General features: G+C 38.3%; 1 protein-coding gene and 1 pseudogene across 1 annotated transcript in view; both read right to left on the reverse strand.

Annotated features, from left to right (window-relative positions):
* Positions 1 to 448: 448 nt before the first annotated feature.
* C8H10orf67 (chromosome 8 C10orf67 homolog) overlaps positions 449 to 21,816 on the reverse strand; it is a 164,513-nt gene continuing 143,145 nt past the window's right edge. Inside the window, exon 16 of the mRNA XM_054522065.1 lies at positions 449 to 2,817. Coding sequence (XP_054378040.1) covers positions 2,735 to 2,817 — 83 coding nt within the window. The 3' untranslated portion in view covers positions 449 to 2,734. The remainder of the gene's footprint in view (positions 2,818 to 21,816) is intronic.
* LOC112135377 (U4 spliceosomal RNA) lies at positions 21,589 to 21,654 on the reverse strand (annotated as a pseudogene).

A 21,816-nucleotide genomic window follows, 5' to 3' on the forward strand; every position in this document is an offset into this window, starting at 1 on the left:
TTCTTGTTTGCTGTTTAACTGGGTTGTTTCAAAACTCAGAACAATGCCTGCCTGTTAAATTTTCACTTGTTCTCATGGGGCATTCGAAAGCAAGTTTTCCTATTGACCGGGTCTCTGGACATTTCATCCTCTTGAGCTAAATTCAGCAAACAAGGCTTAGGAATGAAATCAACAGAAGAAGACATGAGATTTAACTTAGCATTTGCAAATGCCAGAGAGATTAAGTCGTCTTTCGTATCTGCTCAAAATGTGTACTAATTTTTGACTGCATGTTGCAGGCTGGTTATGGCCAAACACATCTCAACTTTGACTTTATTCCAGTCGGAAGCAGTGAACACACTCCCCTAAAGCAGAAAAGCAAAGAAATTGTGACCACTCTTGTTTTTGCCAGTGCATAACCTGTTGTTCTAAAGGCATTTTAAAATAAAGTCAGCTGCTTCTAAGTCACTATGTTTTTTATAGACATATTTATTTCTATTTTTTAGTGGAAAGACTGGCTTCACAGTTTTCTCTATATCTGCGTGATTGATTTTTTTTATTCAACTAACTTTTATTTACCTTGCAATAATGTTCTGGACCAATGTGATAAATTACAGATATGCAAATTTCTTTCAATGGTGTTGTAAGTGTGTCTAGCTGGAGCTGAATAACTCCTTGCAAGTCAGTCTGTGCGTGCTCAGGACCCCAGGGAGCTGATCAAAGCACCCATTCTCTTTCATCCCCGGTATTCTCCTCCAAACTATTTCGATACAATATGTTTCCATGATGCACTTAATGTGCTAGGGACATAGAACTCATTACAACCTAGCTAGTTCTGCGGACCTCTTTGTTCCGCGGCAGAAAGTCAAAGAAAAAAGGAAAAGCGCTGCCAGTTGCCAGCTTTCTGAAATGCTAAAGCATGCGTCATTTTTCACCAGGTCTCGTCTTGATATCCTCAAAAGACAAACTATGAAACCGGCCTCAGCCCTTTCTGGCATTAATTATACTGCTGTCCAGCCGATCTGTTTTTCCTATTATATGCATTTCTCAGCAGGGATTTTTTTTTTTTTTTTTTGCAAGACTAATGCAGCTGCAAGTTAAACTATGAATGCATTTTCATCACTATGGGAAAAAAAATAAGTGAAAAGGCTGCAAAACATACAGCAAAACTTTTGAAGGACTTCTGATGGACAGTAGATATAGGGCAGGACTTGGGTGGTTTGCAATTTCTCCCAACCTGAAATTGGCTGAGAGCCTCAGAAATTTCCAATACATCCAGGGTTCTGTGGAGACCTTTACTGTGCCATTTGAAACTTTGCTTTGGTACCCAGATAAATCTTGAAGGTTCAAGTTTCTCTTAAAGTTCTGAAATGAAGCAGTTTGATATTGCACCCAACCAGGAGGCTGCTTCCAAGGAATTTCTGTCCAGGACGATGGCACAGAGAATACAAATTTTATTTCATTTCCTCTGTTTCTTGTAGGGTTGATTGGTTGGTGGAAATGGCTGGCAGCCAGTTCTGGGAAAGATTCCAGACCTGACTCCGATTAACCCTCTCTGGTGAAACTCTGCTGGAAACCAACTCACCAGCAATTGCCATTAATCTACTTACTAATTAAGCCAATTCATTTCTAAAGGAGAAAAATTCCTTTCTTTAGCCAAACTGATGGGAGGAAATTTGAAAGAAGCGCCAAACTGTGTAACTGTAATTCAGCCAAGGACTGCTAAAACAAGGTGTTGATATATAGCAGCAGATTTAAAACAAGTTTCTAGGGCAACACTCCTTTGGAGACAGCGGCATATAGTGCATAGTAGATGAAGCTCGAATAATGCTCCACAGCGCTATACCATCCCGTGTACTTGCGTTGAAAATAACACGTTTCTCTCCAATTAAATCTTGTTCCTTTACGCACAAATAAATCACCTCTGCAGCTTTCTTTTGAACTAAAGTATATCAGCTTTATGTGACAACTACCACAAATATATTTCTTGAGACTTAATAAATAACTTTAGAATTCTGTAATCCAGAGCCTACGATTCAGATAGAGGCTCTTAACAAGGCCTTACTTGTAGTTAGGGGAATAGAAAGAACCAAGTTGGACATTACGCATGGAAGAAAAGCAAACCCGCCTTTTGGTAAATGGTGTCTGGCATTTCAGCAGAATCTTGGTTTGCATCCTTACCAGGAAGCAAAACTCCAAAGAGTTTCCCAACTTACTAAAGAATTTCTGACAGCCTTTAAGATGCGGCTAGGTGCCCTGTGCCGGGGTAAGATAAGAATGAATCTTCCTTGAGGAAATGTACGATCTCCCTCTAGTCTTGACCCACCTTCATGGGGACTAGTTATTGGGCGAGGAGACAGCAAATCAGGTTGATGCTTTTGGTATAGAAAGACTGGATTAGAGAGGGAGTCAAACTTTTTAATTAAAGTCCGTTCTTTCCCACTCTTAGACGCCTGGGCCCTTCTGAGTCCCCGGAGCTTCCTGAATAGATGTGGTTGCCTCGCAGGTTCAGTGCGCCGCGCTCACCCAGCACCAGCCAGCGCTTTCCTTAAAGGCGTGGAAAGCAGCGCGCACAAGGCGCGCATTGAGGTCTGTTCGAACGCAGTGCTCGTTAATGTACATAATCCGGAGAGATTAAACAATTAGTTTAGAAAATCCTTGGAGATAGTATCCTTTGCGAGGGAGGCACCTTACACCAGGACGGCGAGGCCACTCTTTCTGCGGCCCGGTCTGCGCAGCCCAGGCTTCTGCTCGGTTAATCAGCAGTCTCTGCGGGGCTGCTCTGGCGCATGGATGGCTCTTCCAAGGACTCTTCTTTTGGGGATTCCGACAACTTCCCTAAACGTGAAGAAAGGTGGACAGACATAAACTTTGTTTTACTTACCATACACAAACCACTCCCCACTCTTCCCCCAAAGCATTTTGCATCATTTTTTTAGTGGGTCCTCCCAGCCCTGGCCCTAGCTGGGAGCCTCTTCAGGAACCTGGAAGAGAGATGGTGAAGGAGGTAGGGCTGGCAGGCAGATTATCCCTGGCCTTCCAGACAGCATGTGCCAGCCAAGCTTTGCTCTGAGACAGTCTGGGGCTCTCCGGCAGCCCCAGACTGCAGGAATGGTCTTAGGTGCCCCTGATAAAGGCCAGTACTCAACATTCTACTGAAGCCATTGTAACAGGATAAAAAAAGTGGGAAGAGTTGTCTATGTTTGGGCCCAGGGATTTGATTTTTCCAAGATTTAAATTTCCATTTGCTTTGCAATCTTTCTTCCATGTGAAATAGAAAATTATAAATGAGAAGGAAAGAAAACCACATTGGCCCTGGGCTCTGAAACTGGGGAATGGGAAGATGTCCCCACCCCCCAACCTCAACGTTGGGCTCTCTGCCCTGTGGGGAGGAACATTTACCTGGTGCGTAAATTGTGAGGAAAGCGTTGGGGGTCTGAGACAGGAAAGCCACAACATGGGATGTGATGTTCCAGCTTTGAAGGGGAACAAAGGCCCTGGGCTAATCCCAGTGAAAGCCGGGAGCGTGGAGAAGGCAACAAAGCATTGCAGCCTGCGGTCACCGGTAGGTGTCAATGTGGACACTTATAGCTGGGGCAGTGGGAGAGGGGAACACAGAGGAGCCAGGCTGTCATTCCAAGGCTTAACATGAACAAAGATAAAAACGTGACAACCTCGGCTTTCAATGGTTGGGAGGTTCAAAGTGGAGTGCTCCAGAGCCTATCTGGGTCAAGTCTTTTCTGCAGAAGGGCCTTTCTTTTTCTAGTCAAGTATCAACCAGGAAAGCCCCAAGGGCCTTTTCCCAAGGTAACTTTTCTTACTCAAAGCTTTCTTTAAAGTAATGTCCAATGCTACACACTGCCATAAAGATACGGAGCTTGTGAGATGCCTGGAAATAGCATAAAGGGCATTGTTTTCTGCACCCCAGAAACTCCAGGAGGCTGCATTCAGCCCTTATGAACTTGAACAGGCTACCTAAACTTTCTGGATAAGCTTCGTGTATTCTTTTGCACATTTAATGAAAAGAAATGAAATTTCTTTTTATAAAACTATGCATACATGTAGATGAGTCAATGGGTTCCATAATTTAGAAAAGTACTCATCTTACAAAGAAGTTCTGGTAGTACAATTGTTGAAGGAATAGTGGAAACTTGCTAGAGTTCAGTATACTGGAGATTTTAGTCTATTAGAAATCAGCAGACAAGGAATTTACCAACAAATAAATCTCCTGAACAATCCGGGAAAGATAATTAAGAATCTTCTACTAATACAACCCATTAACAAAGATTATCTTAGAAAATCAATAAATGGACATGATAAATTATGTTTATACGAATAACTCAGAAACATTGCTTTTTAAAAAAATTTTACCACTAAAACCAAAATACGAGTTAAAAAATCATAATGTAATAAAATTCTGACTTTTCTTTAGTTGAAGTAAGTCTCCTAAATAATAAAAAAGGATGTAAATATCCTTAAAAGACTAATGACATTTCACAGGTAATGCAATTTAGAAAGAAACACTTCCATGTTTTCTTTTCCAACAATGTGCATTTTTGTAAACTGCTATAAATTGCAATTCAAAAGCACTGATCTCGCCATCCCCAATCATTTTTTATACTGATCAAATGAATGCAGATACTCCCATTTGGGAGGGGCAACATGACATTTCACTTGGCAGTTCTAAACAGGTCACAGACCTTTCACAGACCCTAAGGCAGTGGGAGGGAGCTCTTTACTAAACCGTGTAACCAAATCAAACCAATGGTTACCCCTTTTCAAAACCAATGGAATGGTTTGCACAATGCTATTCACATAGCAGTACAGAAACTGAAAGGATGGTCATCCAATGGAAATTTCTTTCCTTTTGTTTAAACTTGCAGAGCTCAAAAAGTAATACTTGAGGGAAAACAATTACATGTGCTATGATAAAAATAATAAAAAATACATATGCATTTTTGTTGGCACTACAGGGCTCAGCTGTAACTGTCCATTTGTATGTATATATATGCACATGTATGTATGTATATGCATGTATATTTATTGAAGATGTTGCTTTGTTTGAAATCTTCGGCACAAAGACACAACAATGCTGCCCTGGAGATGACCTATTGCTTTCAAGTTGCTTGAACACATCAGAATTTCCATTGTTAGGGTTGATTAATTGAAACTGATAAGTTACCATGAATAAAGATTGTTTTTCTGTTTAATGTGGTGGGCCTGATTTGGTAAATGCCTCATTCATGTAGCTTTGCAGTGCAGCATATGGGTAAAAGTCATTCAGTATCACAAACATATACAATTTATTATGCTTGTATGGGCACAGCCAAAGGCCTATTTTAATGACAAAGTTTCAATGAAAAATTTCATTTAAAGAGTCACTAGTTACATGAAGTGTGATTTTATAATTTATTCTTAGAGTTTCCAGCTCTGACTTTCTGTAGATAATTTAAAAGATATAATATTTTAATATAGTTTAAAAAAGATGTATATCTCCAAGTTATGCCTCAGCATTAGTCATTGGAAAAAAAGCAGAATCTATCTTAAATGTTAGCAGACACACATGAAGAGAAAGCACTGTCATCTGATGCCATCTCTGTGCCATACTCTTGATAAAGTTTCATTGCATACAAATTGATAAAGTTTCATTGCATACAAATGTTTCATTGCAAGGCCATCAATTACAGCTCACACTACCCAGTTTATGAGAAAATGCAAAGGAGCTTGTTTGGTGAATAACATGCCAACTTCCTAAAGGCTTTTTTTTTTTTTGTCTTAATGAATGAAGTCAGAAGACAACATTTTGAAAATAATTTAGGGACTATCACATGAAAAATCCCAGTGGACTTATTAATGTTTTTCACAATTTAATTACTGTGAACTTCCTTTACTGGAAAGCTGATGTCACTTTGAAAAGAGTTAACTACATTAAAAACGATCATGAATATTTACCAATAAAAGGAAGGTTGCTAATTTTTTGTAATGATGCTGTACGAAAACATTTATTTTTTGCCTTTTTCATTTAGGTTGCTCAGGTAGTAATGAAAAATATGAAAGGCATGCTAATAAACTAATGAATCGACTGTACCAACCATCAAAGAGATAGTTACCGTATTCAGCCTTTAACGTCTCATCAAATAAATTCTCTGGTCATTCACGTCCATGAAACAGTTCAAGTTCATCCAACATTTCTCAATTGAATTAGATGGGCGATTTCAGTTCAGCCCTTCTGGAGAGTAATAAATCACATCGGTCATAGTTGACCACAGCTAGCATGTGTTTAATAAAGGGCTGGATGTCCACTGGAAAGCTAATCAGTACACCGGCACTTGTAAAATTCCCTCCTGCATTTTGAAGTGATAATCTGTATCTAATTTTTAAAGAAAAATTTACTTTCCTTTCACTCTTCTGAGGCCAATTTCTTTTCTGGACCTGAATAGAGATCACTGGTGAAACGGCACCAAATAGCTTTGGTATGTGTACAACAAAAATCCACCTCTTTGTAGAACATAACAAATTATGCAATGTTCACAGATGCGCTTCACATTGTGCCTTTTGTGAGAAAATGAAGGCCCAACTCTATTCCCCACCCCCCTCTTTATGAAAGACTGGGCTGCCAATGCAATCTGTTCTACTCCTAGAGAAAAATAAACACTCTTAATATGGAAGCGTTAGGTAGTTGCCTCTAAAAGGATTTTCATTTGAACGTTTGGTCTATGCAATTTTTGCACGTACGAATTTGAAGTTACAAGCAGCTAGTTTTTCTTATGAACAGGTGAACAACTTGGAGCCTAAGGATTGAAATGTTAAATGCTCCTGTAATTCACCTGTAATTCACCTTGACATCTCCATATTTAGTGGAAATGCTGTATCACACAGTTTCATGACTGAATTTATAGGTTCCCAAAGAAATGCAGTAATATTTCAGTCACAGTTTTAAAAACATACACACTGAAAATATTTAAAATTTTGTTTCTGTATCTTGGTTTCTGATTATTCTTATGGGAAAAGTGGTTATTAATATATAATTCTGAATAGCAAGGTAGCGATTTCTGCAGAAATGGTGAAGAACGCAGACAGACCTCAGGAGGCCCACCTTACCTCATGGGACTTCCACAAATCCTGGTCTGACTTTTACAGAATGTGCTAGTCACTAAGTGACTGTCTTAAAACATAAATTCCAGACACTGAGAAAAATCTCTATATCCTCAGTGCCTCACCTAGGCCTTTGCTTAGGTATTCATAAAGTCTGTGGAATGAATGAGTGAATGGATTAACAAAGAGAAGGTAAAACCTAGAAGGCTAAGTAGTGTGTTCCACTTGTTATCCACAGCTTTTGCAGTTCCCTCACACATTGACTCTGGTCTTGGCCCTGTGACTTGCTTTGGCTAATGGGATAAGAGCAAATGTGACCTCAGCAGAGACTTGAACAATCCTTGTGCATTGGAGCCTGCTCTCTTGCTGCTCTGGAGAACCCTGAGACCACCATGAAAGCAAGCTTGGCTTAACCTACTTGATAATGAGGGATATGAGGTCCGGTTACCCCTGTCACCCCAGTAGACAGCCAGCATAAGGCCATCAATAACCAGCTGAACACAGAAGCTCAGCGAGACCGGGCAGAAGACGCACCACCTAGACGAAGGCATGTGTACGGGCACAGGTGCTTGGAACAGAATGAAACAGCAGGGAACTGCAAGTCATTTGTGACCACTATGTTAGAAAGCTCACATAAGGGAGAGGGTGGGGTTATGAATGGTCTTGTAGGCTAAACTGAAGAACTTGATTTTATCTTGAAAGCCATAGACATCTGCTGAAGGATTCAACAGGGAATAACAAAGAGTGAAAAAGTGAAGCGAAATATGAAATCCTTAGCAACCTCAACATTTAAGACACAGAGGAGGGGCAAAATTGATCAAGCAGGAGAGACTGAGAAGGGCGCTCTGAATAGGTGGAGGAGAAGCAGGACAGGATGGTGTCTTGGAGGTCAAGAGGAGAGCACTTTCGAGAATTAAGGTGAAGGATACAATGTTTCAGTTATGTGAGATGAATAAATTCTGAAGATCTAATGTACAGCAGAGTAACTATTTAACAATAACATATTGTATACTTGAAATTTGCTAAGAGGGTAGGTAGCTGTTAAGTGTTCTCATCATAAAAGGAGGAGGAAGAGGAGAAGGATGAAAGAAGAAGAGACGGAGAGGAAGAAAATGGTGAAATGATAAATATGCCAGTTAGCTTGACTGTGGTGATCATTTCACTTAAGTATATATAATTTTTATTTGTCAATTATATCTCAATAGAGCTATTCACAAAAAAATTAAGGGGCCAGGCGCAGTGGCTCATGCCTGTAATCCCACCACTTTGGGAGGCTGAGGCACGCGGATCGCTTGAGCTCAGGAGTTCGAGACCAGCCTGGGCAACATGGCGAAATCTTGTCTCTACCAAAAATACAAAAACTTACTGGGTGTGGTGGCGCACACCTGTGGTCCCAGCTACTTGGGAGGCTGAAGTGGAAGGATGACTTTAGCCCAGGAGGCGAAGGTTACAGTAAGCCGAGATTGCACCACTGCACTCCAGCTTGGGCAACAGAGCCAGACCTTGGCTGAAAAAAAAAAAAAAGGAATTAAGGAATGCTTAGCAGTAACAAAATCCTGGAGTGAGTTCAAGTGAGACGAGGACTAGAAATTGTATTTGCCATTTGTCAGATTCTGGTGACCCAGTGGATGGCAGTGCCAGACGGCAATGAAGCCAGGAGGAGAGTGGAGGAAACTGGAGCCAGAGAAGGCGAGCAAGCAGGTTCTGACAAGCAGGTTCACATCAAAAGGAAGGAGGGGCAGAGGGCAGCTGCTTGCAGAGGAAGCAAAGGCGAGAGTAAGAAAAGGAGGCATGGGCACATTTATGGAAGAGAATACTGGACATGGTGGTGTTCTCCAGGACAAATATGGATATTGTGAGACCATAACCTAAATTCATGAAATCAGGAGTCTAAATGGAGTTAACCTCAGACTCAATTTTCTTTTTTTCCTTTTTGAGACGAAGTCTTGCCCTGTCACCCAGGCTGGAGTGCAGTGGTGTGATCTCGACTCACTGTAACCTCCACCGCCTGGGTTCAAGTGATCCTCCCACCTCAGCTTCCCAAGTAGCTGGGACCACAGATGCCTGCCACCATGCCCAGTTAATTTTTGTATTTTTAGTAGAGACGGGGTTTCACCATGTTGGACAGGATGGTCTCAAACTCCTGGCCTCAAGTGATCTGCCCAACTCGGCCTCCCAAAGTACTGGGAGGATTACAGGTGTGAGCCACCATGCCTGGCCTCAGACTCAGTTTTATCAAACATATATAGATCACTTGCTATCTGCTAGGAAAGTGGCAGGCACATTTATACACAAGCCTTGTCACATTTGATTCCTTAATGCTAGAACATATGTTGAAGCTTCAAAGAAGTAGCTTTCTAACTGATCAAGGGAACATATCTCTTTTATGGTGGACACTGAATGGCAGAACTCCTTACCCTAAGTCTTAATACAAACTGAAAACATACTGCCACTGAACTCATTTGGAAAAGTGGGTATCAATGATTTAATGTGATGCCATCGAAGTTATTAAATTGTTACTTTGTATTTGCTTGCTAGAGCTGCCATAACAAAGTAGCACAAACTGGGTGGCTGAAACCAACAGAAATGAATTGTCTCACAGTTCTGGAGGCTAGAAGTTCAAAATCAAGATGTCCGAAATTTGTAGGGCCATGCTCCCGCTGAGACCCTAGGTGGAATCCTTCCTTGCCTCCTCCTAGCTTCAGGTCGTGGCCGCCAATACTTGTCATTCCTTGGCTTGTGGTTGCATCACTCCAATCTCTGTCTCTGCCGTCACATGGTGTCTCCTGTGTGTCTCTGTCTTCACAGGACATGTTCCTCTTATGACACTAGTTATATTGAATTGAGTCCACCTAGAAGACCTTCGCTTAATTACATCTGCAGAGACTCTATTTCCAAATAAGATTACATTCGTAGGGTCCTGGGATTAAAGTCTCAACATATTTTTGTGAGGCGGTGTGTGTGTGTGGGGGGGGGGATCACAATTCAACCCATAACACATGCTTTTCCAGAGAAGGCAACTTACTGCCTAGGTCACGGACAGGATACACAAGGAAAAGGCTTTTATGAAGATACAACAGACTTTAAAAATGTTCTTTAAAAAAATGACTGGTACTTAATGTATGCTTTGGATACGGGGGATAACAATAACTGTGCCGTTGTTTACAAAGGTAAAGTGTTCTTAAACTAGATAAAATAAGGTAGAAATCAAATGAAGTTTCTTTTATCCAGAACATGAAGAGAACTGATTTGAACACATAGGATATTTTTGGTGGGGGAAGAAGAGAGAACAATGGTATAGTGAGTTCATGATTTAGGACTTCATATGGGCCTGATAGATAAAATTTAAAAAGAAAAACAAAAAGACATACTGGAAGAACAAGATAAACATGTCTCTTGTAATGAAATGTGAAGTAACGAGCCAGCCTGTTAGGAATTGAATTGTGTCTCCCTAAAGATGCTGAAGTCCTAACCTCCAGTACCTGTAAATGTGAGCTTATTTAGAAACAGGGTCTTTGCAGATGATCAAATTAAGATGAGGTCATTAGGGTGGACCTTAACCCAATATGTCTGTGTCCTTATAAAAAGAAGGAATTTGAACGCAGAGATGTAGGTAGAGGGAAGGCAATGTGAAGACACAGGGAGAATGTCATCTACAGGTAAAGGAAACTCAGGGCTACCAGAAGCTAGGAGACAGTCATGGGACAGATTCTCCCTCGCAGTCCTCAGAATAAACCAACCTCACCTTGATTTCAGACTTCCAGCCTCCAGAACTGTGAGAATATTAATTTCTGTGGTTGAAGCCACCTGGTTTGTGGTAGTTTGTTATGGTGGCCTCAGCAAAGGAATACATAGCCCAAACCACATGTCTCTTGTTTCAGCTGCAGAAACCCATCCTGATGGTCAAGAATAAAGCTCATATTTGGTAACAGAAGATAAATGTGCTTCATGCTGGATGGAAGAACAAATTCACTTCTTGAAGGCAGAAGCTTTAATGAAAGAAAGTTGAGAAACAACAACAACAACAACAGTTTTTAACCTGGGCTATGGCTTTGTAGTAAGCCATGAGCCTAGGAAGGTTAGAGGTCACAGGCTCAATTCGTGCAGAGGAACTGAGCTAGACCACCTGCTGGCTTGGAGTCTTCAGGATCCTTCATGTCACAGCAAAGTAGGCACCCCCAAACTTATAAGAACTGGCTATAAACTGGGAGTGAGAGAGGCACAAGAAGCAGTCACAGAACTATATTCAGGAAATACTGTATTGAGGGAGAGAGAGAGAGACTTGAGCATGCAAACCTAAGTTCCAAAATAAACAAAGGATAAAATGCTAGGCAAGACAAAAGCAAGATAAGCTATCAGAACATGAATTCACTCCAGGTAAATTTAGGTTGATGAAACAGTATGACAAAGATTTTAAAACTTATGCTTAGTATGTTCAAAGAGTTCGTGTTTAATGATAATTATCATAAAAAAGGAAAAACAAATTATGATACAAGATAGCCCAGAGTAAAACAAGAACAGTGGCTTTGAAAAAGAACCAATTAAACTGTTTGGAAATAGAAGAGTCACTAAAATGAAACACTAAAACATGGGATAAATTGGCATGGCTAAAGAGAGAATTTGAATGTTGGAAGGTACTATTGAAGAATTCACACATATACACAACAAAGAAAAATTAGAAAATGTAGATTGGAGGCAGGGAGAAGAGACTGAGAGGTGCTTCAGAAGAAATAAGCATAGAAAATGCACAGGCAATATTTGAAAATGTAGTAGCTGAGAGATTTCTAGAAGTAAAGAAATACATGAATCATCAAATCCAAATTTTATCGTGAATATTGATAAATACATCATTGAATACATTGAACACCATAAAGAAAACACTAAATAACTACAAATGATTGGAAAATTGACACCAGACTTCTTATAATCCTAAGTAGAGGCTCAACGGTGATGATACAAAAGAAAATGTGGAGGAAAGAATAACTGCCAACCTAGAATTTCATGTCTTGCTAAATTACCATCAAGAGTGAGGTAAAAATTAAGGCAAACAAAATTTACCATCAACAGGCCCTCACAAAGCAAATTATTGAAGTAATGATACTTCTAAACATACATATATACTAAAACATACGCATATATAAACATATACAATAAAAGAAAAGAAACACAGCTTTCAGCTTTCAAATCAGCACGGGGGAAATGATAAAATACAGAAAATGTTATCAATCTAAAAGAAAGCAAGAAAGAATAGAAAGTAAAGCAGAATATCAGAAAATACAAAAATAAGGTAATAAAAATAGTCCAAATATATCAATAATCACAATTGTAAACAATAAATTCACCTGTTAAAAAGTAGACTTTACCAAAGAGAACTAAAAAGAAAAAAGGTATCATTTTAAGTTGCTTAAAAGAGAAAAATGCAATATAAAGAATCATAAAAATATTGAAAAAATGAAAAAGGTACAATGCAAATACTACTAATATGAAAGCTATTATAATGTTATTGATATAAGACACAATAGAATTTAAGACATCAAAGAATTACCAGGGTTAAAGAGGCCGGTGCATGCAACAATCCACCAAGAAAAAATATGATAAACTAGGAAGCATTTAACATAGCTTTGAAATATATAACAAAAAACTAACAGAATTACTAACAGAAACTGATCAATCTTCAGTCATGGAGATATTTTTATATTTCTCTTTCAGAAAACGTAAGAGATTAGGCATACAATAAATTAGAAGAATGAAGAATGTCTGAACTACCAAATTAATAAGACGAGCTAATAGAAAGGTTACAAGGAAATTAGGAGTCATTAATTAAAGGTAAAGCAATCTCAACGAAGCATATTTAAAAATCTCTGTGTTAAAGAGACAATCATGATGGAATAAAATACTTAGAGTCAAGCAACAGTTAAAGTGCTGTCAAAATTTATAGGATGCAACTAAAACATTTTTAGAGTCATAAATGCACTTATTAATATGGAATAAAAATAAAAAATGAGTAAGCTAGAGGAAAAAACAGAAATATCTTTTAAAAATAGAAGGAAACAGCAGAGAAACACATAAATCCAACAACCAAAAAAAACTAGAGCAAATTAATAAACCAAAAAGTAGTACTTTAGAAAAGACTAAAAATCATATAACACTTTGACAGGATTAAGAACAAACATATGGTAAATATATAAAACAACATCAGGGAGAGGCTGAGTGCAGTGGCTCACGCCCGTAATCCCCAGCACTTTGGGAAGCTGAGGTGGGCAGATCACTTGATGTCAGGAGTTCGAGACCAGCCTGGACAACATGGCGAAACCCTGTCTCTACTAAAAATATAAAAATTAGCTGGGCATGGTGGCATGCACCTGTAATCTCAGCTGCTTAGGAGGCTGAGGCAGGAGAGTCGCTTGAACCTGGGAGGCGGAGATTGCAGTGAGCTGAGATCTTGCCACTGCACTCCAGCCTGGGCAACAGACCAAGACTCTGTCTCAGAAAAAAGAAAACATCAGGGGCAGAAAAGGGGCATAATTACAGATATTTTAGAATTAACAGGAGAATACAATGAACAAGTTTATTTCAATGTATTTGAAAACCTAGATCAAATGGATTGTCTAGAAAAAATGTTGCAGCAATTGACTCAATAAAAAAATAGAACACTAACAGCTATTAAAGAAACTAAATTTGCATTCGAAAATCTCTCTCACCTTCACAAAGGACACTAGGTCCAATTTGACAAATTTTTCACACCATCAAAGAGATATCTTTTTTTTTTTTGAGACAGAATCTCACTCTTTTGCCCAGGTTGGAGTGCAGTGGCACAATCTCAGCTCACTGCAACCTCTGCCTCCCAAGTTCAAGAGATTCTCCTGCCTCAGCCTCCTGAGTAGCTGGGATTACAGGCATGCACCACCACACCCGGCTAATTTTTGTATTTTTAGTAGAGACAGGGTTTCACCATGTTGGTCAGGCTGGTCTCAAACTCCTGACCTCATGATCTGCCTGCCTCTGCCTCCCAAAGTGCTGGAATTACAGGTGTAAGCCACCATGCCCGGCTGAGATATCTATTATATACTAACTTTAATAATCTGAAAGAAGAAATAGAAGAAGGTAATCCTTCCTACTGAGTCGAGTACAGCCTTTATATCCAAACTACATAATGGGAATTCAGGGAAAAAAAAAATATAGAACAAACTCAGAAGGAAAATTCTAAATAAAAGACCAGAAAATTAAAATTAATTATCAACACAAAAGTTAAGAAATATAAGTATAATTTAACATGAGAAAATGTATTAATGTATTTCAACATTAACAGATTAAAGGAGAACGACCACAATTATCAGCTTAACAGGTAAAGGGGGAAAACCAGGTAAAGCTTAGCCATCGATTTGTTATAAAAACTTTCAGCGCCTGCTATAGAAGAGAACTTTAGTGACTTGATTAAAGAATAGCTATGACAAACCTACAATAAACATCATACTTCATGATGAAACTTTAGAAATTATCCTGTTAGAGAAACCAAAAAAAGGGTGCCACCGACTGCTGTATTACAATAACGGAAATTCTAGCCAGTGCATTAAGCAAAGAAAAAAAATAATAAGTTCATACAAGAGACAAGTCTTTCAAATTATAGATGATGTGATTGTCCAAATATAAACAAGAAATTTTTCAGCTACAAGGCCCATAGAGTTCAGCAAATTTGTTAAACATAAGATCAAAAGCATAAAACTAGTCAATAGTAATAGACCAAGACTCTGTCTCAGAAAAAAGAAAATCTTTTCTTCGAATGATCATAGAAAAATGATTCCTTTCATAATAGCAACAAAAAGTATAATTTACTTATATCTATAAGTGACTCAGGAATAAATCCAATAAAAGATGTGTAAAACTTTTATGAAGATAGTGTAAAACATAATTTAAAAATATACAGGAGGCTCCAAATCAATGGAAAGTTGTAATGTATTCATAGCTGGAAGGATCCAATATAATAAAAATGTTAATTCTCCCAGATCAATCTTTGTATCAAAATACAAACTGTCTTTCCATGGAACTTGAGTAGAAAAGACAAGTAGGTAATTTGCACAGAATGAAGGTCCTAGGAAAAGCTGCTACCAACACAGAGACTTGGCACATGTCAGAGGTGGCATTACAGAAGGAAGAGGGGCAGGAAAGGGAGGGTAAATGATGATATGACAATCAGCTTTTCTATTGGAACAAAAGACTACAAAACTACATCGTCTACAAAAATTAATTCTGTGTGGCGATTCCTCAAGGATCTAGAACTAGAAATACCATTTGACCCAGCAATCCCATTACTGGGTATATACCCAGAGGATTATAAATCATTCTACTACAAACATACGCACATGTATGTTTATTGCAGCACTATTCACAATAGCAAAGACTTGAAACCACCCCAAATGTCCATCAATAATAGACTGGATAAAGAAAATGTGGCACACATACACCATGGAGTACTACACAGCCATAAAAAAGAATGAGTTCATGTCCTTTGCAGGGACATGGATGAAGCTGGAAACCACAATTCTCAGCAAACTAACACAAGAACAGAAAACCAAACACCGCCTGTTCTCACTCATAAGTGGGATTTGAACAATGAGAACACATGGACACAGGGAGGGGAACATCACACACTGTGGCCTGTCAGGGGGTGGGGGGTACGGGAGGGATAGCATTAGGAGAAATACCTAATGTAGGTGACGGGCTGATGGGTATAGCAAACCACCATGGCACGTGTATACCTATGTAACAAAACTGCACATTTTGCACATGTACCCCAGAACTGAAAGTATAACAAAAAAAATTAATTCTGGTGCTTTAAAAGGCCTAACTGTGAAAATCAAATTAGTAATATTTTTAAAAGACAATGTGGGATTGTTTCTATAAACTTAGAGTAGGAAATTTTTTCTAGGAAAGATAATAAAAAGAACAATTCATAAATTAAAATATTAAAAATATTACTACATAAAAACTTTTTAAAAATTTGATTCAACTAGACATCAAAAGCAAAGTTACAAGACACGCCACAGGCAGGAAGAAGACAGTGAAGCGTGAAACTAACAAAGAGATAATGTTCAGAATGTATAGACTCCTATAAAAAAGAACCACCCAATTATAGAAAATCATCTACTTCTAGCACCAAGAAATTCATAGACGAGGAAACTAAAATGGTTAATACATATATAAAAAATTACTCTTCTTAGTTATCAGGACATTTCAAAAAAAGAATAAAATGCAATTCACACCCATCATATCAGCAAAAATTAAAAATATGGCAACTCCAAGTGTTAGTAGGAAAATGGAACAATATAAACTCATAACCTACTGATATGTGTGTAAAGTAGTGTAACCAATTACTAGCATATTCTGACACTATCTAGTAAAGTTACTGGAACTCAGCAGCTCCTCTTCTAGGTATTTAGTGAACCTCTTGCACATGTACACTATGAGAAATAACAGCTATTTATAAATCTAACAAATTGAAAATCTTCTGAATTCCCATCAACAGCAGAATGAATATACTGTAGAATATTCATATTATACAATGGAATATACTATACAGCAGGTAAAGTAAATGAACTCAAGCTACATACAGCAAAATACTGTAAATAAATTTCAAAAACATTTATAGGTAAAAATTAAGAACACATACTTCCACCGTCATGGATATAATGCTTGAAAACATGCCAAATGATGTTATAAATTGTTTGTACATGTATATGTATAAGAGTGTGTGTCTGTGTAGTGATACAAAATATCTATGATTGACAAACTCTAAAATCAAGGCAGTGGTTGCCTCTGGGGAGAGAAGGAGGAATGATAGCAACTCAGCCTTCACTGTCTTACTTTTACGACTCAAGCATGGCAAAATCTAATAGAGCCAGGTGATGTTCAACATATAATTCTCTGTATTCCCTTAATATCTGAAATATTTCCTAATAAAAAAGTGTCTACATTAACTATGTCTATAAATACAATTATTTCATCGTTTTTGGATCAACTCTAGCTTACATTTGTGTAGAATTCAATAGTAGACAAAATCCTTCCTGTAACATCCTTTTTTCCACGTGATTGTTTATTTGAAGCTGGGCAACTTTGATTAAAGAAGTTGAACAAGCCGGGAATGTGATAAGCTGAAGCTTGAAACCCAGCGACATTTGTAGAAGCCAACACTTCATAAATACCACTTTTCTGATCTCAGTTTATTCCCACAATTTCTGAAATGGGGGTTCCTGCAGCTGAAAGGAATATTAATATGGTACCTTTCATATACAAAGATGTCATGTCAAACTCAGTTAAGGGTACACTTGGTAAGCCCATGGATTTTCATGAATCCATGTATAATATCCTGTAACATTTTGCCAGCAGACTCATTCCTAAATTAAAAAGTTAATACCCACTTGTCTCTGCACTAATTAAATCCTTTCTCAGTATTTTGTTACTGCCATAATGGCTTATATGGTTTATAATGCCTCTTAAATGACCGCAAAATCAGTCTGCAACCAGGCAGCAAGGTTTAGGATGAAATCATTGTCACAGGGTAGAGAGGCTGCTGGAATCCAACTCATGGCTCAACTGGACTAACAACACACACCAGAAACATTCTTGTCTCCTGCCTTGTGCTTTAGAGAGCTTTACGCACCAGGTGTAGGTGTGATAAGGAATGTGATTAGTGGTATTTATTAAATGAACTTTTGTCTATGGATGCTTAAAAACATACTAGACTGAAATAAGACAGTCCATCAAATTAATAAGGGACATTTTAATAGGTATTAGCCTAAGCTTTTTTCTACTAAATTTTTATCATCTTGCAAATTCAAAGTAATTACCTGCCTATTTATTTCAAAGATTAACACTGTATTTTCAAAGCATATGGGTGGCTTTCCCTTTTCATTTCTAACATTTTTCAATCCCAATCTGACCTATGGACAGAGCCTGAGTTACAGAGAGAGCCTCTTATTTTTGTCATCACTTCTCTAATCCAGTTGGTCATCCTAACCAATTTCTATGCCATTCAGAATTCACTGTATTTGGAAGGAAAAATTGAGAGACAGGCTGCTGATCTTCCCCGTTTTTATTTGTTTGTTTGTGTTGAGACAGAGTCTTTGTTGCCCAGGCTGAAGCGCAGTGGCGCCATCATGGCTCACTGCAGCCGCCACCTCCCTGGGCTCAGGTGATCTTCCCACCTCAGCTTCCCTAGTAGCTGGGACTACAGGTGTACATCACTACACTAGGCTATTTTTTTTTTTTTTGTAAAGACGGGGCTTCCCCATGTTGCTCAGGTGGTTCTCAAACTCCTGAGCACAACAGATCCACCTGCCTTGGCCTCCCAAAGTATTGGGATTACAGGTGTCAGCCACCACTCCCAGCCCCAGGTTTTAATTTATCATCTAATATGCTAAATTATATGCCTCAAGTATTAATAGAAAATATCTCTAAATAAATGTATAAAAAGCAAGGGAAATTCCTAAGAAAAGGTAGTTGAGAATTAGCACAAGTCTCAAAGACAAAGATGACATGTACAACCTAGAAATATAAAATTTGAATAATAGGTAACTGATGGTAATAAGGGAAGTAATGGAAAAGTTGGTGGCAGTGACATTAACATTTACAGACCCCGTAATACATTATATTTAATAAATCAGGTTAGTCTTGGTATTAACTTACAATTCATTGATTAACACCTTCTAACATTTTTATGGCCATCAATTATATGTGAAATATATTGTTTAGAAATACATTGTAATATTATAAAATGTGCACTTGAATATGAATCTGAAAACCTTAACAAATTATATCCATTATAGCTGACAGTCTAGAGACAATATATAAAACAATGCTAACACTTATGCTTGAAACTTCTTTTTATCTCTTATCTAACTTCCAATTTCTTACGTGATTTTAAAACTTATTTTTGTATTTAAAACAACAGGGGCAACTGAACTTCACTTTCAAACAACATTTATTTCTATAAATCAGTGCAAAATACACTTATTGAAAATATATCTTGGGTCCAAAGCTTCAAAGGGTAAAAAGAAAGATTTTAAATTATATCTAATATATTACAATTGCTCTGTCCTTTAAAACACTTTTCAGATCACCCCCTGGATGATTCTTCCCTAGAAGTCTCAGAGAATTAACAACACAATGTAATCTAGGTTTAAATTTGGGTTTCTCCTGTGTTTCAGATACTGATGTTTGAGCTTTCTCTTCCTGACAAGCCACTTAAAGAGTCACTGTTACTTTGAGGTTTTATCTGTAAGATTCGTGTCTTTTGGGCTCATTAAGAACATTTCCAAAGATTACAATGTCAATAGCACCTAATTACTGGACTGTGAGAAAGGTCTTCTTGAGTACATAAAATCTGTGGCAGTGCACAGTACACAATGGGCAGCTCAGATCCCAAATTTTATCACAAGTAAGTAGCAAACAAATTAATAATGTTACCTGTGCTCTCTTGGATAATTACTACTGCATAAAAACTGCTTTGAAATGTTGCAGATAGTATTGTACCTCATTTTTTAAATCCCCTCAGAGTAACAAGGATTTATTTGTCTCAAACTTTCTGTGTTGCATGCACCACTTGACTTTCTTGCTCTGTTTAGAATTTTTCGAACTTGCAACATAACAAAAAATCATTTTCAACCGGCCTAGGAAGAACATATCACCTGATATAACATTATTTTAAATTATATTTTATATTTTACTTTACTCTTTTCAAAATATATACTGTATGTTTTGATACTATTGCTGGATTTTATTTTTTACTTATGCCTGGTAGAAAATCAGCTATTAAAGAAGCAGAGGAGGCTGGACACAGTGGCTCATGCCTGTAATCGCTAGCACTTTGAAAGAGTATGTATGGCAGCAGGATAACTTGAGCCCAAGAGTTTGAGACCAGTCTAGGCAACATAGTGAGACCGTCTCTACAAAAAATAAAGAAATTAGCTTGATGTGGTGGTGTGTGCCTGTAGTTCCAGCTACTCAGAAGGCTGAGGCAGGAAGATCACTTGGGCCCAGGAATTTGAGACTGCAGTGAGCTATGACTGGACCACTGCACTCCAGCCTGCATGACAGAGCAATACCCCATCTCAAGAAAAAAAAAAAGCAGTAGAGATTAGCTGTTTTAATTGATTAGCCTACTGTTTAGGGAATCATTGCTTTCATAGGGAGGGTAAAATATAGATTTGGAAGGCTTTAGCTTGGGATTATACTATGAACGGCTCAAGAGGACAGGTAGAGAGAGGAATTAGCTAGGCATGTCACATATATGATCTCACTTCATCCTCATAACAAACCTATGAGGTGGGGTTGCCATGTCTGTTTTACACAACAGGGAGCACTAAGATGAAGGCACCAGTGAGTGAGTAGTCACCTGAGCTTGGAAGCTCTGTCAGCCTCCAAAGCCCAGGTTCTTTCTGTTACACCATGGATTTTCCACACTTTTTATTGAAATGGGGTATTTTCCATGTTGGCATGCACGAATCCTGGGGCAGGTGGAAATAATTGAGTGGGGATTAGCACGGACCCTTAGCCTACACTGTATTTGAATCCAGCTGCTCTACTTATTTGCAATATAAACCTAGCAGTTTACAAACCTCTCTGTATTAAGTGGTCTTACCTGTAAAATGGGGGAAAGCAAGAGTACCCACCTCATCGGGTTTTTGTGAGGATTAAAGTAAAAACGTGAAAGGCATTTAGAATATTACGTATATCCACCGAATGCTAGTCACACATAATTTCACAAAGTATTTTGTGGTGTGAAAGTATAGCCTAAGAAGTTCAACCTTTGATGCCAACACTGAGGATTCTGTAACAGAAAGGATAATATTCCATAGGATATTTTAAATATTAATGTTCCTATCCTATTTACATATTTAAAAATGGAATGCATTTTAACTTTAAAGTGTTCGGTTGGGATCTGTTACCAAATAGGTTATAGCAACCCCTTATGTTTTATGTACCCGTATTAGTCCATTCTCACGCTGCTATAAAGAACTACCTGAGACTGGCTGATTCATGGAGAAAAGAGGTTTAATTGACTCACAGTTTCACAGGCTTAACAGGACACATAGCTAGGAGGCTTCAGGAAACTTACAATCATAGCGGAAGGGGAAGTAAGCGTGTCTTACAATGGAGGAGCAGGAGAGAGCGAGAGAGAGAGACAGCGAAGTGCCACACACTTTTAAACCATCAGATCTCATGAGAACTTACTAGCATGAGAACAGTAAGGGGGAAATCAGCCCCTATAATCCAATCACCTCCCACCAGGCCCCTTCTCCAACTGGACGTGAGATTTGGGCGGGGACACAAATCCAAACCATATCAATACCTAATACCTCTTTAATAGGTATTTTTGAATTAGTGCTTGAAAGCATTAATAATGTATTAAACTATTTCCGGGGGGTCTGAAGAGGGTACTCAACCTTGTAAACTACTTTGGGAGCTTGGAATAACTTGTTTGGTGAAGATTAGCAATAATCTTGGCTAATTTGGCCCTTTGATTAGCAATAATTGCACCTCAGATAAACCTTATTGGCTGCAATATTGCCACTGCACAAAGCTATTTTGGCCCTTTAAATGTCCAGCCCAAAAGCCATCTGCAAGGCATTACCACCAAAGACTGTGCTTTCTAAAGAGAAGATTCATTTACTCCCCAAATTAGAAAATTAGTAATTCAGCTTTCCTCTTAACATGCATTTAGTTGTTTTTATTCAGTAAAAATAG

The sequence above is a fragment of the Pongo abelii genome, chromosome 8 (assembly GCF_028885655.2).
Source record: "Pongo abelii isolate AG06213 chromosome 8, NHGRI_mPonAbe1-v2.0_pri, whole genome shotgun sequence".
NCBI classification, from domain to species: Eukaryota; Metazoa; Chordata; class Mammalia; order Primates; family Hominidae; genus Pongo; species Pongo abelii.